This window comes from Agelaius phoeniceus, chromosome 17, assembly GCF_051311805.1.
Source record: "Agelaius phoeniceus isolate bAgePho1 chromosome 17, bAgePho1.hap1, whole genome shotgun sequence".
Lineage (NCBI taxonomy): Eukaryota > Metazoa > Chordata > Aves > Passeriformes > Icteridae > Agelaius > Agelaius phoeniceus.
This window is the reverse complement of record NC_135281.1, coordinates 10492228-10510840: the sequence shown is the minus strand read 5'-3', so window position 1 is coordinate 10510840 and position 18613 is coordinate 10492228. Positions and strand designations below refer to the sequence as shown.

General features: G+C 41.5%; 1 protein-coding gene across 2 annotated transcripts; it reads right to left on the bottom strand.

The window, feature by feature from the left end:
* Window positions 1-1656: 1656 nt before the first annotated feature.
* YTHDF1 (YTH N6-methyladenosine RNA binding protein F1) lies at window positions 1657-16784 on the bottom strand. Of its 2 annotated transcripts, none has more exons than XM_054644464.2 (5): window positions 16376-16784; window positions 15963-15987; window positions 14440-14519; window positions 9000-10602; window positions 1657-3171 (listed from the first exon to the last, which is right to left on the bottom strand). In XM_054644464.2, the coding sequence occupies exons 1-4, from the start codon at window positions 16400-16402 to the stop codon at window positions 9028-9030; spliced, it is 1707 nt and encodes a 568-aa protein (XP_054500439.1). In that variant the 5' UTR covers window positions 16403-16784; the 3' UTR covers window positions 1657-3171; window positions 9000-9027. The 2 variants fall into 2 exon arrangements, with proteins under 2 accessions (XP_054500439.1, XP_054500440.1); XM_054644465.2 differs by having other exon boundaries at window positions 9076-10602.
* Between the last annotated feature and the right edge of the window lie 1829 nt (window positions 16785-18613).

Here is an 18613-nt window from a genome sequence, read left to right as displayed (position 1 = left end):
TATCAAGAAACACATCTTTAAATATGAACAGCAGTGTAAATGGTGAAAGAAAAAAAAAGTAGAATTTTAAATTTTACATCCTCTATTTCCATCTCCCAAAAATGAGAAGTAAAAAAATCAGTCTGGCCTTCTGAGCAAGATATGTTATGGAAGAGAAATAATCTTGAATTTCTGCCCTCACATCTCAGTGTAGGTTTAACTTCATTGTTTTCTCTACCAGCTCAAGTCACTCCCAGTGACAAACAAAATCTCCATAAAGATTTAATTATTCAGTACTATTACTTTTGATGTGACTACCTGCAAGCAAATAGGTTTTTTCCCCTCATGATGCATATTCACAGCTTCAGAGCAGTGCAACGTGCTGCCATCACAAACCAGCAATTGGACCAGAGACATAATTTACCTTTTTAATCAGCATTTGGTGCTACCAGCTCCATTTGGCTTAAAAGTGAAAGGCAGCAGAGTTACTGTCACACCCAAACTCCAGAAACACCAAGCAAAGCAACTCATTTAAGGAGTGAGTTCAAGCAGCAATTCCAAAAGCACACAGGAACATTCCTTCAGAACTATTACTTGGACTAAATAAAGAATAAGCAAGACTTGTGACATGAAGTTATTCTTCAAGAGACACTGGAAGAATGTTTCTTCCCCCTCACAGTGAAATGTGAACTCTGTGAAACACAAAAAGTGAGTCATCCCTTGGAATTGCAGTGGCAGGGGATTGAAAATCAGGACCAGCAGCCAGCACTGCAGTTATCTGAGCACCCAACGTGCTTGTGATGAACAGGATTATTTTACCCACTGTTAAATCTTCTCCCACCTCTCTGATAGGGCTGTACCACACTGCAGTGTCAGGAACAAATCTCTTCTTACTGAAGCTGCTTTCTGTTGCCCACAAAGCCCGACAGCTGAAACACATCACCACTTCAATACTGTCAAACCAGTTTCAGCTGAAGGCTCCAAATTATTTTGTTTTTAGAAAACATTTACCTGAAGTCTATTGGTGTATCACAGCAAGGAGTGTTTAGATCTGGAAAAAAAAAATTACTGAAGTTGTGTAACTAACTTTTCTCTTGAGGGTCCAGATGCAGCAGTTCTTTCTGGCTCTAGAATCACCAGTGGAAGTGTTCTGATGTAGAAACTGAAAGTAACAGCAGGTGCTTTTATTGGATGGAAACACCTTCATAAAATGCACAGTTGCTTCAATAAGTCAGTTAAAGAAAGATATCAAAGCAAATTACTGCAGGTAAGAGCTGGGAAACACAGCCAAGTGCTGGGAACAAAACTGGTCAGAGCATCAGTGGATTTGGGAAGCTCTTTTCTCACCCTGGTGATCTCAGGCTGTGCTGCTGCCTCCTCAAGGATACAGCACAACTTCCAGTCCTCTCCTCAGCTTCTCCACCGTACCAGGGGAAAGGGAAGCACGAGTGACAGCCACTGCACATGGATGCAGGTCCTCTGAGGAATGGGAACAGTCAAAGCTGCTTCCACGTGCTCTGCAGAGTCCTGTGAAACAGTTCAGGGGTGCTGAGAGCAAACAACTGAGTTACTCATCAAACCACTTCTCAAGTTGGATTTAATTGAGGAATCAGCATAAAGTGTGATTGGAACAGAGAAAGAAAAATGAAAATGAAAAAAATGAAAATGACATCAGGCTTGCTAAATATGTATTGTTTATTAAGGCTTGTATTCTCCTAGAGGAAAAAGTTAATCTGATGCTGTCCATTACTCCTTACAGGCAGTAACAGTCCAGAGACAGAGTTATACGTTCTAAATACAAGTCTAAATGATACAGATTAAACTTTATTTAAATTGGAGGTCCTTTTGGAGTAAATAGTATTCAGAAGATACTTGCTTTCTAATATAGTAAAAGATCCTCTACAATAAACACGTGCAGATTCAGTGTGCTAGAGCAGCGGACATGAGCACCATTTCCATGCTTAACTGGAACTCCAGTTGGTGACAGGTTCTCCGAAGGTCCCCTCACTCCACAAAAACATGACAGCAAATTCAATTTCTTAAAACAGGTTTTTTTACTCATCCAACAGAAAAAAAAAATTAGACAAACACACTGTCAATTTCAAATATCTGAGGCATAATCCATCATATTATCCGTACTATTAGTTCCTACGTTAAAGCTCAGCATTATTGGTATAAAAACTTTAAATGGCATTAGGATTTGGGGGGGTTGGGAGAGAGTAATGAAGGGAAGGATTAAAAATGATCTGCAATTAACTAATAACACCTGAAAGCTGAAACAGGTTTAAACACATTGTTTAAAACCCCTGCAATGTCGATAGCATCACATTATTATTTAATTAAGCTACAAAAACCGTAAAGCAGAATTATGGCAGAGAGAAAGCGTCTTGCTCACCCTCAGCAGGATATGGAATAACAGATGCACACTGAAGCACTGCTTAACAGAATGTGAAAGGGAAATATTTTCCAGAGAAACAATTCCACTGACAATTTGATTTTCTACTAGACAGAAAAAACCAACATGGCGCATCAGCAGTTTTTTAAAAGAGTAATTGTACAGATAAATCAAGAGGCAGAGCAGCTGCACAAAGTGATCAGAAATTTAGGGGTTTTTTCATTTTAAAATTCTGAAGTGCAGTATCTTACGAGTTGTTTTTTTTTTAATGACCAAAAAATAAAATAAAAAATCAATGTATGGTTTCATACTTCTGCCATGAAGAAAAAGGGATTGGGAGGAGGATAAAGGAAGATTTGTCGTGTATTCTCCATAATCTCTATATCTGGCTAGGAACATAATTCGTGCCAAAATAAAGTCTTTGGGAAGCACTGACACTTTAGTATGCTCATGTATAGGTCCACATTAGGTTAATATAACTGTTTACCAACTTAAAAAAATAAAAACAGACACACCTTTATTAATGATTTCTACAGAATTTTACATAGAAAAAAGATACAAATTAATGCAGATCCACTTGGGCAAAAATAAACTACAATGTACTTAAAGATGCAACAACTTAATTTCCCCTGCACGAGAAGATATATTGGAACTGAAAGCTTTAGTTTGTCCTGATGCCAGGATACAGCACCAGTTATACTTAATTTTGTTTCTCATAGTCGAATCTAATATCAGTTCTAGTATATATATCAAACTGTTTATGTTTATTCTTATTGTTTGTTTCGATTCTGACGTTCCTGCAAAGAGAAAAAAGTTAAGATTTTAGTCAAAGGAACAAGCAGAGTTTTTAGTAGTTTAACAGAACTAATGTGATCCCAGATAATTACACACTTAAAACAATGCTGCTACATTTTATAAATACACTGTTCATACCCAACAAACCCAAGGCCTTGATAATTTAATGTTTTTAAGTGCAGTCTCAGGTGGAACATCTGGATGAATACCTGCAGTCACTTCAAACTAAGGTCACAGAGAGAGAAAGGTATGAAATATCAACACTCCTAAGGAGAACCAGGATCTGCAATATTCTGCTTTCTGGATTATTTTAGCTACTGCAGTAGTAGCACAACCAATACATGAGCAGAAAGCAGATGGCAGATTAGTGAACTCCACAGAACTGGTCTAATTTTGAAGCACTCAAATGACTTTGGAGTTTAGTCACATTCAGTAAAAGCAGGGATTTGAGCTGTCGAGAAATTCTGTCCCTAAATCTTCCTACAGGTTCAACTATTCTGGGAAGCACTGGGAAATACCTGGGGGGAAGAGATAGAAACAATATCAGGTAGAAGGAAAGTTTTGTGCTCCTACATAGTCTGATAAAACCCAGCACAGCTGGACTGACCAACCAAGGGTGTCCCAAAGTGCTGCTGGGAGGGTCTTTGAGCCTTTTCCCCAGGTTTCTGCTACTCACAAATATTGAAGCCAGTAAAGGTCCCCTAAGGATAGAGCTGGGGGCTGCCTGCAGTGAGCTCCACATCAGTGACCCTGTGCCCTCCCAGCAGCACAGGGCCCCAGGGACACCTGAGCAGTGCCAGCAGAACACCCAGGGTTCCAGGAGCCCCACAAGTGCAGAACGTGCAAGGGCAGCAGGACAGAACCAGGCTGCTGTGCCTCAGTCCTGTGCATCCTCCAGCCAGGGCAGCACTGCACACTGAACAGAAAGGGCTCAGCCTTCCCATTTTTGCTGCTTACAGGGCAGAACTGGCATGGAAAGACTCAATTCTGTACTTAAACACATCACATGGCACCAAATCCTGTACCAAAGGAAATTGTGAACTAGCCTAAGCAGCACCACCAGCCAGCTCCTGAACTAACACCTTCATATTTTGTTTTGTGGACTCATTCTGTATAAAGTTCATCTCAGAATTGTTTCTGTTGTGATGTAAAGCTTACTTGCTAATATACCAACCATTGTAAATGTAACAGACTGCATTTGCTGTTTCAGCTGGTCACAGCATAAAAATCAGAAGAGATTTTTAAAAACAGAATATATTGATTTCTGCCTCCAGGCAGAATGTTAATATTTTAATTTTCATAATAAAATTAAGTCAACAAAGTCCAGAATGAATTATAAATATATAATTTAAGACAGAAGTAAGAGATAGCAAAGTTGTTTTACCAAATCAACAAAACAAGCTGTGTAAAGTGGTAGAATTTATTATAAAAATCTATTCCTCCTGTCTTTTAACTCTCAACTATGATGAATTATCAGCAAAAGCCATTTCCTAATGGCAGAGTATCAGAACATTACATGTTATTCTTAATAAAAAGAGCTTATGTCTGCCTGACATTTCAAACAAAAGGTGGGTACAAAGTATCTAGAACTGAATCATATCAACTCCATTTTCAGGCTTCCAAAAAGAGGAATTGTTTCATCCTATTTCCAACTTCCATTTCCAAGGTGGCACATCCCCTTTAGAGTCCTACCATGCTCATGAGCCCACTCTTTCCCACTGCCACCTCATGTAACTTATTGAACTTATTTTTATTTTTCTGTGTAGTCACCCACTGACCTCTCTAATTCCACTTCCTTTAGAAATGGAAGCTTTCCATTCTCAAGGACTAGCCCCACATAAAAGAGGCAGGCTAGCACCTGAGACCTCCACCTGAAGTGCTCATGGCATTCAGAAACTCAGCTCAGACTCTAATTCAGTAAAAAGTGCTCTTTACTGAGCAAGTTCCCAAGCAGTTCCTCCTACCTTGCTTTCTGCTTTCTCTCTTGGGGGCTAATCTGAGTCTTCCTCTTTACAAATGTCTGAAACCACATAAACTGATGCAACAATTCTTCGTGCTCTCGAGCATGGCTGCTTTTGAGAAGCTCTAACTCTCAAATTCTCTTCCTTACTGCTATTTAGCACTACTGCAAGCAAGAACAGTTTTGTAAGCAGCTAACAAAGCTGTGCTCATTTTGGTTCTGAAGATCCGGAGCCTTCAGCTTCTCTTCTCCAGTGGATTACTCTTGATATCTCACAGGAGAGCTCCAGCTGCACACTTCTCCTTCAGGACACTAATCTGTGTGGTCTTCAGACACAGGGAAAATAGGTTTCCACAAAACTTGCAGTGATTTCCACCTTGGAGACACTCATCCCTGTCAAACTTCTGTTCTCTTCACCTCAGGCTAAAGTAGCTTCAACTTTCCTACTAAACTTGGTTAAAGTCAGTGGGATCAAAGCATTCATCTTCAGACACAAAAATAGAAATGTTTTCTTTATCTCAGGAACACGGTATTAATCTTAAAATATGTTTTTTAACTAGTGCTTTGGAGGAAGGACAATATTCCATCCTTTTAAGTTCAGTGCCTGTGTTCACAGAAAGCTCATCACTGAAAGGAATCACCCAGTGCTAGGAGAAAATGAGTATTTCCAAGTACCACACACACCAGCCAACACTTTGCAGTATTTAATCACCTAAAGCAGAACTGGTAATCTTGGTGATTCAGGAGCTTTCTGAGACTGTGCAGCTCTGCCAACACAACACCAAGGTGCAGAGCTGAGTGCCTTGCCTGAATCAGAGGTGACAGCACAGCAGCCCAGTACAGCACCTGGGACCATCTGCTGTGGTGCAGATCTGGGAGCCTGAGCTGCTGACAGCTCATCTGTCACCTGGAAAGTACCAAGATCTGCAACAAGTTTGTCTTCACAAGCTGTTAAACTTTGGAAGACAACTTTGTTAAGGCACTGATAGAATGCTTTTAGGGAATAATAACTAATGCCACATTATACTATTTTTATTTTTTTTTTAAGAAGCTCTCTCACATATCACAACTTTTTCAGTTTTCAGAGCATGGGCTTTGATGACAGAAGTAGCTCTGGAACTGACTGAAAGAGGCTGTGAGGGTCATGTGAGAATTCGTGCCACACACTTTTGCTATTTCATCCAGACCCCAATCCCCTCCCAGTTTTTGGTTAAGTATTTCAGTGGGGCAAATCAAAAGCTGGACTTAAATCCCAGCATGACCAAATCCTCTCTCAATTCTGGAGGGATACCTTCTTTCAGCAATGCTGCAAAGTGATCAATCTTAGGCACTTGGAAGAATTTCATGCAGCATTGTACCTGCCAAAGTCTCACTGGATGATTTGGCACTGACACTGAGGCTCCTACATCATTTAAACTCAGCAGCACAAGCTGGAGCTGGCTCTGCACACAGCAGCCATGGAAATGCTGGTTAGCAACAAACTGGAACCATCTGAAGAGCTGAAATGCCAGTGGCTTGCCCTGCACAGATTACATTATTCTTCTCTACTAAATATTTCTGTATAAATGAAATTGTATCATTTAAGCTCTCCATGTACAGCTTTTTAAGAATTGTGCCCCTTTGTAATCACAACAGCAATGAAATGGAAGCACAAAATTTCAGTGATTTTACAGCTAAAGAAGAGTATAATGAGTTAAACCCAGCAATCTGAAAACCAATGAAGATGGCACATATACCAACAACTGACATCTGAAAATGTCAATTAGGTTGTAAGATAAGGTTGTTGGCAATAAGATTCTTCAAAAATTATTGTCATAGGAAGACTAACTTTGTTAACAGGAAGGTTTGAACTTCAACAGCACAAACTTCTTAACAGTAAGAACTTTAGGTGTGTGCATACCCTGTAAAAAAACCAAACTCTTCTAGTAATCAGCTGGACTTCTAAAATTCATTTTATCAATGAAGGAGAAAAAGTAGTGACTTTCCAATCAAGTTTTATAGAGTGCAACCTGACAAGCAGCATCTTAGTTTTCATTCCTTCATTGCTGCTCTGCTTTAGCTCTCTAGCACTATTACCTTCCCTGGTGTACTTTGGTGTCCCATTTTCTAAGCTATTCAGAGAAATCTAAGAAATATAAATTAGACTTCATAGTTTATTTTGTGAATGTGTAATACAAGCCATAGCCTCTGTTTTAAATGAGGAAGGAAAATGCATTATTTTCAAAAACTGATCCTGTTACAAATAAAGCAGTGACCTAGGTAAGAATATTTTTGTGCAGGAAGTGGGAATTAGTTGTTTGTTAAATCAACCCAAAAATGAGATCAGCTCAACAGTCAAACACCAACCCTCTGAGATCCCACAAAGCACAGAAATTCTGCTCTTTGTGCCACCATTGGGATCCTGCTGAGGCCAGGGATTTATCTGGGCAGGAGTAGATCTGTTATCACTTTCCCTGTGCTCTCACTCCTTGAACACCCACAGTTCTCCCCTCCAGCCTTGGCAGCAGAGCACAGGGAGGCAGAATTAAAAACCCAAACCAATCACACCCCACTACACCACAAACACTGGGCAGAGGAAGCCAGGCTGCCTCACTTTGTCAGGACTCTCTCCTGCATAGGGGAACACCTCTCCAAGATACAGGCCACATTAAATGCTGAATTGCTAATTATCTACTGAAGGAACAAAGTATTCAAGTAAAGCCCTTTAGGTTTTACTTTGTGGAATCCCACAGGGAGTATACAAGAAAAACTTGCAATTTTAAGCTGTCCTTCCCTGCTGTGCTGAGGTCAGCTATGCACATCTATCATGGCCAGGAAAAGTTCAGCAACAAAGTTTTAAAGACACTGAACTCCTTTTCTCATATAATTTAAAGGTCCAATCTATGAAGACAGTTTAAAGTAATTTTATCTACACTTTAACATGGCAATAAAAACTTTAAAATGGCAATTTTAGAATTTAAGCTGCAGGAACATGCATTAAGTCTTTACTTTAAAAACATCTTAACAAAAATATGAGCTACCCTAAACTAAACCAGCTTGTCAAACAAATGCTGTATTTGCAATGCTATACAAAAAAGGTCTAGGAAACACTATCAACACCAAGCAAATTTAAGTATTACTTCAGTAGCAACTACACATCCTGACACCTATTATTTTGTCAGGTCATTACTTCTAGACTGCCTAATTAGAGAAAGGCATTCTTGAAACTGAGTTAGTGGGATGGAGAGGGACAGAGATCCCTTGTGGCAGACTTAGAGCCATGAAAGTGTATGGAAAGTTTTACTACACTCTCCCAGTTACTGCCCAGACTTCTCTCACTACATCTTCACTCAAAACTTCAAGAATTAGTAGACAGATTAAACCTGGGAACTGAAAACCTTTATTAATCCAAATAATACACGTGACTTCAGCAGCATAAATGCACTCTTTCTAGCACTATTCCAGCAATATTATGCAACTCTTTCTTTTCCAGAGAGATAAACTGAATAAACAAAATCAGGTTTCTTATTCTTAAAGGTGATGTACAAATTTCAAATACCAGTACAGGTATCGATTTTGATAGCCCAGTTCCAGTCAAACAGTGTTTAAACACCTCGTATTTAAGGCAAAAAAACTTAAGTGACAATCACTGGCAGAACCCAATTCTGAAACAAACTATTTTCTATTAACCATTTTAAGATAAAAAAATAAATCAAACTCCAATAAACTGGACATAAAGTCCTTTACCCGCATTACTGCTTAGCTTTCTGCTTTGAAACTCATTGACTTGTGAAACTCTCACAAAGAAATATGCATCAGATTTGTGTTGCTAAACACACAAGAAACCATCAAGTTGAGATTGTATTAAAAACATTTTGAATTCCTACTTACATTTTTCCACCATAGCAGCCTTCACATTTCATTTTCCCCATATCTGTGTATAAAATAAATTTTTTAATAAGTTTACCTTCCGCACCACCTCCTCCTCTTCCTGGCGCTTTTCATAATGAGAAAAGTCATCAAAGATGGAGGTCGTGTGCTTGTAAGTAGCAATAATTTTAAGCACTTGTTTTGCTTTTTCTAAGGGCACCTCCTGTGTATCACGGGAGTTTGTAACGGGTTTGTTGTCATTGTTCTCCAGCCTGATGTGTCTCAGTTGGTTGTTGGGCACATCCTTCACAAAGATCCACTTGACATCAAATTTCCCCTTCCACTTGTCCTGAGACCAGACACCCGCACTGGTGCCATAGTCCACAGGTGATTTCATCTCCGCTACTCCACAGAAGTGTCCACTGCCATTGACACTGAACAGCAAGTACACGGGGCCCTTGCTGTTCATGGAGCGAAAAGCGCTGTCCAGGCGTTTGTTGCCGTGTTCCGTACTACACCAAATAGAATATTTAATGGAACGATGAATATCATCCTCGGAATAGCTCTTTATTATGAACACACGTCCATTTTTAAGGTTCCATTCGAAATCTTTAGGGTTATAGCTGTGAGCAGCTTTCAGTTTTTCAAGGACAGGATGGGACTCACCGCTCGGAACGGGGTTGGGCTGGGTGCTGCCAGCTGAGTTGGTGTCATTCCCACTTCCTCCACTTTGGCCAAAAGCTGCGTTTCTGTTGCGAGGAGCTACCCAGCGGTTTTGGGGTGGCTGCTGAGGGGTCTGATACTGTGGCTGAGTCAATGGAGGAGGCTGAGCTGGAACAGGCTGAACAATTGGTTGCTGTGGCTGTGGAACAGACTGAGGAGAAGGTATCTGTTGGGGGGCAGGAACTTTTGCCACAGGACCCTTATTGTCCCAAGTACCTATGTCCATATTATGCTTTATAGGGGGAGGAGGCAACGCTCCTCCGATTACAGGTCCAGATTTTGTTTTCATTTTAGGCTGTGGTTTTGCAGGCTTGCTGGCAATAGCAGCCCAAGAGGTTGGTTTAGATACTGGCAAGTTTACATTAGATCCACCATTCCCAGAGAGGGCGCCTGTCATCCCGGCACTGTTAACAACAGAACCTACTGTTTTCACTGCAGAAGTCGTAACATCTCCACCAATCTTAAGTCCAACCATTCCCTGTTCAATACTGTTCATTCCAGGAGCTTTATTTAACGTATCATTATGAAATCCTGTTTGTCCATCCACAATGGTACCCCCCAGAGAACTGGGTGGGTAGCTGTAACTGCTCCCATATGCTGAGCTTTGTGTCTGCTGTCCTTGGGATCCGCTTGTTCCCCAAGCTGAGAAGGCAGGATTTTCAGGGAAAAAGTTAAAGCGGTGTTGATAGATATTATTTCCCAGACCCCCAGGCTGTCCAAAAACGGCATCGTGCATAAAATGATGATCCCCATTACTGAGCTGTCCATAGGTGGTGAGATAAGGGATAGGAGGATCTCCTCCTGTAGACCATGGTGCTTCACTGAGAGAATAGGGGAACCCAATAGATGGTGGATAATAACTGGACAGATAAGGATCAGTCATTGATGGATAGCTACTGTTCTGTTAAAGAGAAAAAACAGTCACCAGATAAATAAACCCTTCATTTATAAATAGCCACAACACCAAACAGAAAAGAACACTAGAGACAAAGTTATGTAATTTCTAATGACATTAGAAACTCATTCCAAGAAGGATTCAGGACTAAAATGAAGTATCTGGGCATTCATAGTACCCCAGGACTAGGGGCTCACATTGAGGTTAGTACTTGAGATGTTGAAACCATGTAATCTCACACTACTAAGGTTATTTAGTAGCCAACAGCCCAAATTATTGCAAGGAACATATCTAACTATATTTTGTAGCTCACAGAACTAAGAATATTTCGCATTTCTAGACTGCTACATGGAAGAAGCTTTAGACTAATCACCTTAATATGACAATACATGTAACATACATATAACATCATTGTTTTGAGGGGCCAACAGTCTCCAACAAAAAACCCACACCTCAAGCAGTAGAACATACACAGGCTACTTCTGACACACATGCCAAGTTTGCCACAGATAAGAGAGACAAGCTGACATGAAAGGGGCTGGTGCACCAGAGACAAATCCATGCCCAGATGGCACATGACACAGGCCATCCCCAATCTTGGAGAAAGACCCTTTCCAGCCTGTTGAATAAATCTTTTCCTCCCTCAGTAGTAAAGTTACAACTGTGCAGGAGTGTTCCTGACTGTCCTTTCAAACAGGACATCTCTCCCACTCATGAAATAAGAGACCAAACATTCATAAACCAACAGGCCCCCTCTGAAATTTCCTCCCCTACAACCGTTAAGTATTAGATCAAGCTGAGAAGCTTTTCCTCTCACTAACACTTGGCTGGCACCTGATCTTGAAGCATTCCATATGATTCTTACATTCAGCAATGCAAAAGAACAAAGCCAGGATGTTCTAAAGTAGCTTTTATTCCTCTTCAAATCAACTTGAAGCACTTATACTGGAGACCTTCCAAAGTGACACTCCAACCATAATTACCAGAGAGGGGGTGGGAAGGTCAACATCTCCTGCTAATGAGTCAAACAGTAGCTCTCCTTTCCTTACTCAGAAAGACTATTTTAAGAAGAGGAACTCTTCTTTCAAACTGCTAGATTTCAAACTTGGAAAGAGAAATCTATCTGCAAAATCAGGAAAATTGTAGCAGAACTTCAGCTATTTTTCCAAAAATCTGATTATTTCTCAGCTTTCTTAAAAAAAAAAAAAAGTAAAATCCCCTTCTTGCTGAAGATAAGCCTAATATTCAATTGATACAGAATCATTTTTACTGCTCATTTTTCAATGACCTCTTTTCCATGACACCTCAAAGCCAGAGTAATTCAATAGCCTTGTGTTTCATACACAGAATGATACCACAATATGCCTCCAGGACTTCCATACAGTACTGCAAACACTTCAGAGACTGAAACAGCCTAAATCAAATGTTATTGATTCAAAAGAAATGATCTCTGCCACTTTTCAAGCTGCCTTTATTTACACACAAATTCTATCACTAACAAGAGGTACAGAAATCACCTTCCTATGAGATGATCCTCTAAAATACACTGAGTTTTCTGAGCCTCCCAAGCTAAAGTAATCAATATTTAGCATAAAAACCCATTTTTCTGAAAGACTTTGACACTGCTGAGTGTTTGATTTTAAAGTGTTAATTTAAGAAAAAAATTAAAAACAAATACAGATGAAAGGGAGGAGATATAAGTAGTTCTCTGAGATACTTATGCTCATAAATTCTGTAAGTTTAGACTTTAAGACCAAAAAGAGTAAGCCTAGTAGAAAAGCAAGTGTTTTGTCTCAGAAATATTTAGGCTAAAGGATTTTAGACAATTCCTGCAGCTGTCATCTCTTCACACAGCCTGTACAGTCTCCACAAGGATTCTAACAAGATTCAAGGGAAGTTTCAGCAGCCATCCTTACCAGACATTCAATCTATTTTGACTGGCTTTATTCCAGTGTGTAAAAGAAACCCTGACACAAGTTCTTCCCTTCAACAGCAGAACATTTATTTCAATAAACTTATCCTTGACCTTTCTATGCCCTTCTGCATCTTAATTTTATTAAAAATTTCCAAACAAAACCAATTCAACCATTCTGGTAAACCAATTACCATTCTGGTAATTAGGAAAGGATCTCCTATCCCCCAAAATATGCTCCTTGCTGGTGATTCCCTGTTTCACAGAAATAATCACTGACTTTACAGGAGGATGCTTTTCTTGCTGAGTGTAAATCTGTACATGAAGAGTCCACTTGACTCAGTTCTCTCTGCCCTTAAAAGTACTTTTAACACAGTATTACTCACCTACATTTGACTTTCAATGTTAAATATATTATTCTGTCAGCTGGAGCTTTAATTTCTTAAGTTTATTTTAAATATCCAGTTGGCTTCAAATCTTTTTTTTAAAGTTATCTGTACTTTACAGTAATTTTCAAGGGCTGAATAAATCTGACTGGATAACTGGATAATAAGTCTTTGTTCAGCAACATGGTTGCCTTCAGTACAAAATCTCACAGTCCTAATTAATGCTACTGTCACTTTCCACTTAAAATTGTAAGAGGACCTACACAATTGTTTCTTGTGCCATGCCAATTTTTCACTGCAGCATAAATAAATTGGTCAATGGAGCTACACTTTCATAAAGAAAACTTTTTTATAATTATGGAACTTCTAACAACCATAGAAATTTTTCTATTTAATCCTAATAATTTGGCTTGTTCACAACAAAGACAAACTTCCCAGAATAAAACTATAATAGATGGGTATATTTTTTCTATGTGAACATTCAGTATATTTCAAGTTTAAAGTAAATAAAAATCACATACAAATCTGATGGAGCACAATTTTAAAAAATCAGAGGGAAGTGAAACCCTCAATTTCTTTTATAATTAGTTCTGCATTAAAAATTAAGATTTTGCTTCCCTTTTTCCCCATAAAGGTTTTTCTACCTTCCACAGCACATGAACTCCAAAAGAAGGAATGCCTCCCATTAAATGAAGTCTGGAGAACATGTCTATGCTGCAAGCAAGCTCAGTGATGTCATCAATATTAACACTGGCATCTGACAGCTTCAGACTGAATGATAAATTTCCTTTTTAAAATGTAACACTTTGCCATCCCATCATGTACCTCTGGTAAATGTTTCTCTCTGAAATGGTGTTTCACACTTGTGAAGGAAAACTTTTTGCTTCTCCAGTTTTTATACCTTTTGTTCCCTTTAAAGATCTGAATGTGAAGTCAAAAATTACTTCAGAGAATACTTTCAATTAAAATGGCATTTTAGTCATGGATGTTGATTTAATGTACATTATTATGACAGTTTACATTACAGTTCCTTACTCTTAAGCAACACATCTTTAATTCTTAAAATGTATCAGAGAACATGAAAGAACAACATTTCTGAAGTGTAAAAAATGGGCCAACTCTACAAAGTACCTAGAGAGCATCCAACCCAAATCTCAACTACATTAATTTCTGTGATTATATAAATAATAGAGATCAGGAGAGCCCAAAAGCAGAATTTTTAGACTCCTACAAGCAACTGGCCTATCAAAGAACTGTAAGATGAGGCTGTCCCAGTCCAGCCACACCAACAACCTGCAAGGGGAGGAGGAATCAGCTCCAGTTCCTTGGAGCATCAACTTCATTTTCACTTGTGGCCATCTGGAGATGCAGAGTAATATTAGCTTTGGGAACACAAATGCTGGTTGTATCACCAAGTAACACAATATGCTGTCATTTCTTTTTCCATTTCTATTTAAGGCATTTGCTCCCTCCACACAATCCTATGAATGGAGTGCCAACAGCATGCCTAAGGAAAAAAAAAAATGAAGTTAAAAATACACTAACCTGATTTGACTGCCCGGAAAGGTAAGGTTCAAAATCGTTGTCATGAACTGTGTCTTTCTGATGTAAGGAACCATTTTGTACTACAAAAAAAGGGTTACAGCACATTATAACAGCAGCAGCAGCATTGCAGCAGTGATGTTCCACCCTATGCTACTTTAGGAACAGCCATATTTCTTCTGCAAACCGGAAAGACTCATAAAAAGACCAAGGGATGACATTTCCCCCCCCCCCCAGATAGTTTCTCTTTATATTACTGCTTATAAAACAAAGTTTGAGTAAATTAAAAAAATTAGTAATTAAAAATTCTACAGCTGAGGGTGAGTAAACAACTCATGTGAATTAACTCCCAACAGAAAATCATTATTGAGAACAATTTTGTGAAAAAAGATTGGGAAACAACATCTATTGTTCTGGCCCATAATTAGAACACACAAACTCACAGTTCTCCCAGCGTGTGCTATTCACTGCTTAAGCTGGCTAAAATAAGATGAGGTGAGGTTACATTTAATTATGAAATGAAGACTGCTAAGAGCTTTGGTATCCTGATATTTTCAGGAAAACTTAAGTTTCAACATTCTCATCTGTAAAAAAAAAGATATCTGCCATAAAGTCCTACTTCAGATAAGCCATTACTGAATGACATACAAACCCAAAACAGCTATTAGGTCCCTTCAAATAATTTTCTGTTTGCTTTAAATTTGAAAAAACAAGGTCAAATACACGGTTTGGTAGTTGCTGTATTTACCTATTTCATAGAACAGCTGAACCAAATATAATACTACACCAAATAAAGTGCTTAGCAAACAAGTTTGGGAATTCAGCAGAGTATTTCTGCAAAGTTTATCAAGGGGAGCAGAAGTAAAGAGTGTTTACAAACACAGGGAAATGTGTTTCTTCAACTAGAAGGAGCTGGATTTTCAAGGCAGGTTAAGATGTATTAAAAAGCATTTATGAGTTGGATATTATCACTTTCTAAGTCTTAAGAGTTACATACTTGTTAGCAATCACAGTAATTAAGATATTTTTTAGATGACTTATTACTAAGTTTAATTTCAATTGGAGCAGAAGAGTTATAAAAATGCCTATTATCTCATCAGAAGTTAACCATCTTTTAAGTTCTCAAAATTATTAAGTTTATAGGCTTAAGTAAATATCTCAGCCAACAGCAGAGCAGCAACACAACTGGATTCCCAGAGCATGCAAAAGTAGGCAAAAATACATAAATTGTACAGGGATATCCTTGTGACTTTACATAGCAACCTGCTTCATCTTAAACAGGGAGAATTATTTAGTAGCAACACAGAGTCCTTCCCACTGCAAATCCAGCAGCATTAAGTGGGATGCAGGCAAGCTCGGGTGAATGGCAGTCGATGTTATTTTTGAAACAAAGCACACATTCCCTCATTCCCAGATGTTTTCCATGCAGAGCAACAGCGATACATTTCTGCTCACCTACAGGTACCTGTGTAATTGATCTCTTACAGTAACAATTTAAGCGACCAGATCACAGCATGATTTCTCACCTTTATTATCCTGTCCTTTCGGTCTCTGGGAAGCCACAGCACGTGATTACGGGAAAAAAAAGAAAAGGGAAATAAAAAAGTTAATTTTAGAAAAACGCTTATATTGTCATAGGCACTGCGAACCCCACAGCTTCTGAGGACGGGAAAGAGACTTCTAAAAATGGCCAGCAGCATCTCAAGGTTTGTTTGGACCGGGGTTGGAGCAGCGTGTTCCACGTATCACTCAGCACCGGCCTTCCTGAGAAATGGCCCCGGCTCCGGGGAGGAGGCGGGAACGTGCTGTGCCCACGGGGGAAGTTAAGGAGAACGATGGAGCTCGAAAGCAGCCGACGGGGAAAAGAAAAGCCTCGCGGGGCCTGCAGCCGCAGGCCCGGGAATCCCCCCGCCCACGGGCCGCCTCGCCACTCACTCACCTGAGGGTCAACGCTTGTGGCAGACATAATTCATGCACAGGGCCCCGTGGTTCAGCAGAGAGCGCCGGGGGACGAGGCAGGGCCGCTCGGCGCGGCGCGGAGCTCCGGGGCCTGGCGGAGGGGCGGCGGCGGCGCCTCCTCTCCCCTCAGGCGGCGGCCAGGCGGGGAAGGGGCCGGGGCCGAGGGGGAGGGAAAGGGGCCGCCTGGCGCCTCCTCGGGGCGCCTCCTTAGGAGACGGCGGTGCAGGCGGTGATGGCGCGACTCGGCCGTGGCGCTGGCGGTGCCGGTGCGGGCCCGGTCTCTCACATGCCCGCGGGCCGGGCCTGGGGCCGCAGCGAGCGGGGCAGCGGCGGCCGCCGACTCCAATGGCGGCGGGCGCCGGGCTGCGGTGACGTCAGCGGCGAGCGCGCGGGGCGCGCCGGGAGCGCACGGGGCGGGGAGCGGGGGAAAGGCGCGCGGGGCGGCGGCGCCTCGTGCGCCTGCGCGGCAGCGCTGAGGGGGCTGAGGGGGCGCATGGCGGACACGGCTCCGCCCCGCCGCCCGCCACAGAGCGCTCGGGCTGCCCGGCCTGCGGAACGGCGGGCTGAGGGCATGGCTCATCGCTGTGCGCGAATTCCGCCGCACGAAAGGGTTCTTCGTCCTGAGGGTGGTCGGGCACTAGAACGGGCTCCCCAGGGATGGGGTCGCAGCGCTGAGCCTGATTGCTCGAGATAAGTGCGGATAACGGCACGTGGAGGGGTTCTTGGGTGTCCTGTGCAGGCCCAGCACTGGACCCGGTGATCCTTGTGGGTCTCTCCCAGCTGAGAATATTCTCTGATTCTGTTCCTCCCTCAGTCTGTACTAGGACACTGCCTCATGTTCTCAGGATCACAGTGACAGAATCACTGAGCTTCCCGAGCTGGAGGACCAAAGATCCTCCAATGACTTAGGTTGGGAAAGAGCTTTGAGACCATCAAGTCCAAGCTATCCCCAGCAGCCCTGCTCAGTTGCATCAGGGCGCTGAGTGCCAGGCCACTCCACCGCGTCCCTGGGGCACCCATTCCAATGTCTAATCACTGTTTCTGTGAGGGAATTCCTCCTGATACCCAGCCTGAACTTCACCAGGTGCAGCTTAAGACTGTTAAGGATCATCAGAGCCCAACTCTTGTGCTGGCACAGGACATCCCCAGCCATCCCACCATGTGTCCAAATCTCCTTGAGCTCCATCAGGCTCAGTGCCATGATCACCGTCCTGGGGAGTCTGTTCTGGTTCACCCAAGAGCTTTGGGGGACCCACTTTCCCTCACATAGCCTGTCTGACCACTGGCAGCAGCCACCCTCAACGTGTGTTTTTATCAGATTCTTTTTTTTCTCTCTCTTCTCTCTCTTTTTTGCAGAACCTGGGTGGAATTTGGGCCCCTTAGCCCAGTTTATGTTGATTTCAGTGGGATCAAGGTCTAAGTGTGCTGGTTGCAAAGTCTTGTGACATCTCCATGCTTAATTTTGGGGGTAAAAGTGGCAAATTCTGGTCCTTGCGGAATACACCATTCAACGCAATCATGTTTTCCTTTAGATGCCATTAAAACCAGAATCTTCTCTGTGTTCACATGTTTGAAAACTATTTGTACTTAACATTCTAATAAAATATCTGAAATGAAGAGTCCACTTTTGTCCTTTTTCTGATCAGACATCCAGAGATAAGGAAGAAATAGTGGTGCTTTAATCCTCAGCACCTGCACATGCTTTGGCTTCTCTGTTTGACTTGGGTAGCAAGTAATGAGTATTTTCTTAGAAAATACTAATTATCCCTAATTTGGTTTGGGTTGGAAGACACCTCAGAGATCATCTTGTTCCAATCCCTGCTGTGGGCAGGGACAGCTCCCACTAGACCGGGTTGCTCCAAGCCCTGTCCAAGCTGGCCTGTTCCAATTCTGTTTGCTTTTGGTGTAATTTTGGAGCAGGTAACAAGTCAGTAAATCCCTGCTGTGGGCACTCCCTGAATGAGCTGGAAAGTCTGTCCAAAGACCAGAGCTTCAAGAAACAGGACAAAAAAGTGATCATTGTGGCTGGAGAGAGGAGCATGTGTGCAGCAGGAGAAGGGAAAGGCTTGGGTGCCTGGGTGATGGGCACTGCTCCGAAGTCCATGTGATTGTGTATGTTCACTTCTCAATATAGAAATGATGTGACTGTGAATCATCCTCGCCAGGAGAGCATGTGGGCAGAATGTTAGAGCTCTGTGCTTCAGCATCCCAACACACA

What these genes read in the sequence shown, in the direction of transcription:
- YTHDF1 (XM_054644464.2), bottom strand. Translation starts at nt 16,402, where the DNA reads ATGTCTGCCACAAGCGTTGACCCTCAG. An exon ending in CCACAAGCGTTGACCCTCAG is followed by an intron (nt 15,988 to 16,375) that starts GTGAGTGAGTGG and finishes GTGGCTTCCCAG; the next exon opens with AGACCGAAAGGACAGGATAA. An exon ending in GAAAGGACAGGATAATAAAG is followed by an intron (nt 14,520 to 15,962) that starts GTGAGAAATCAT and finishes CTTTTTTTGTAG; the next exon opens with TACAAAATGGTTCCTTACAT.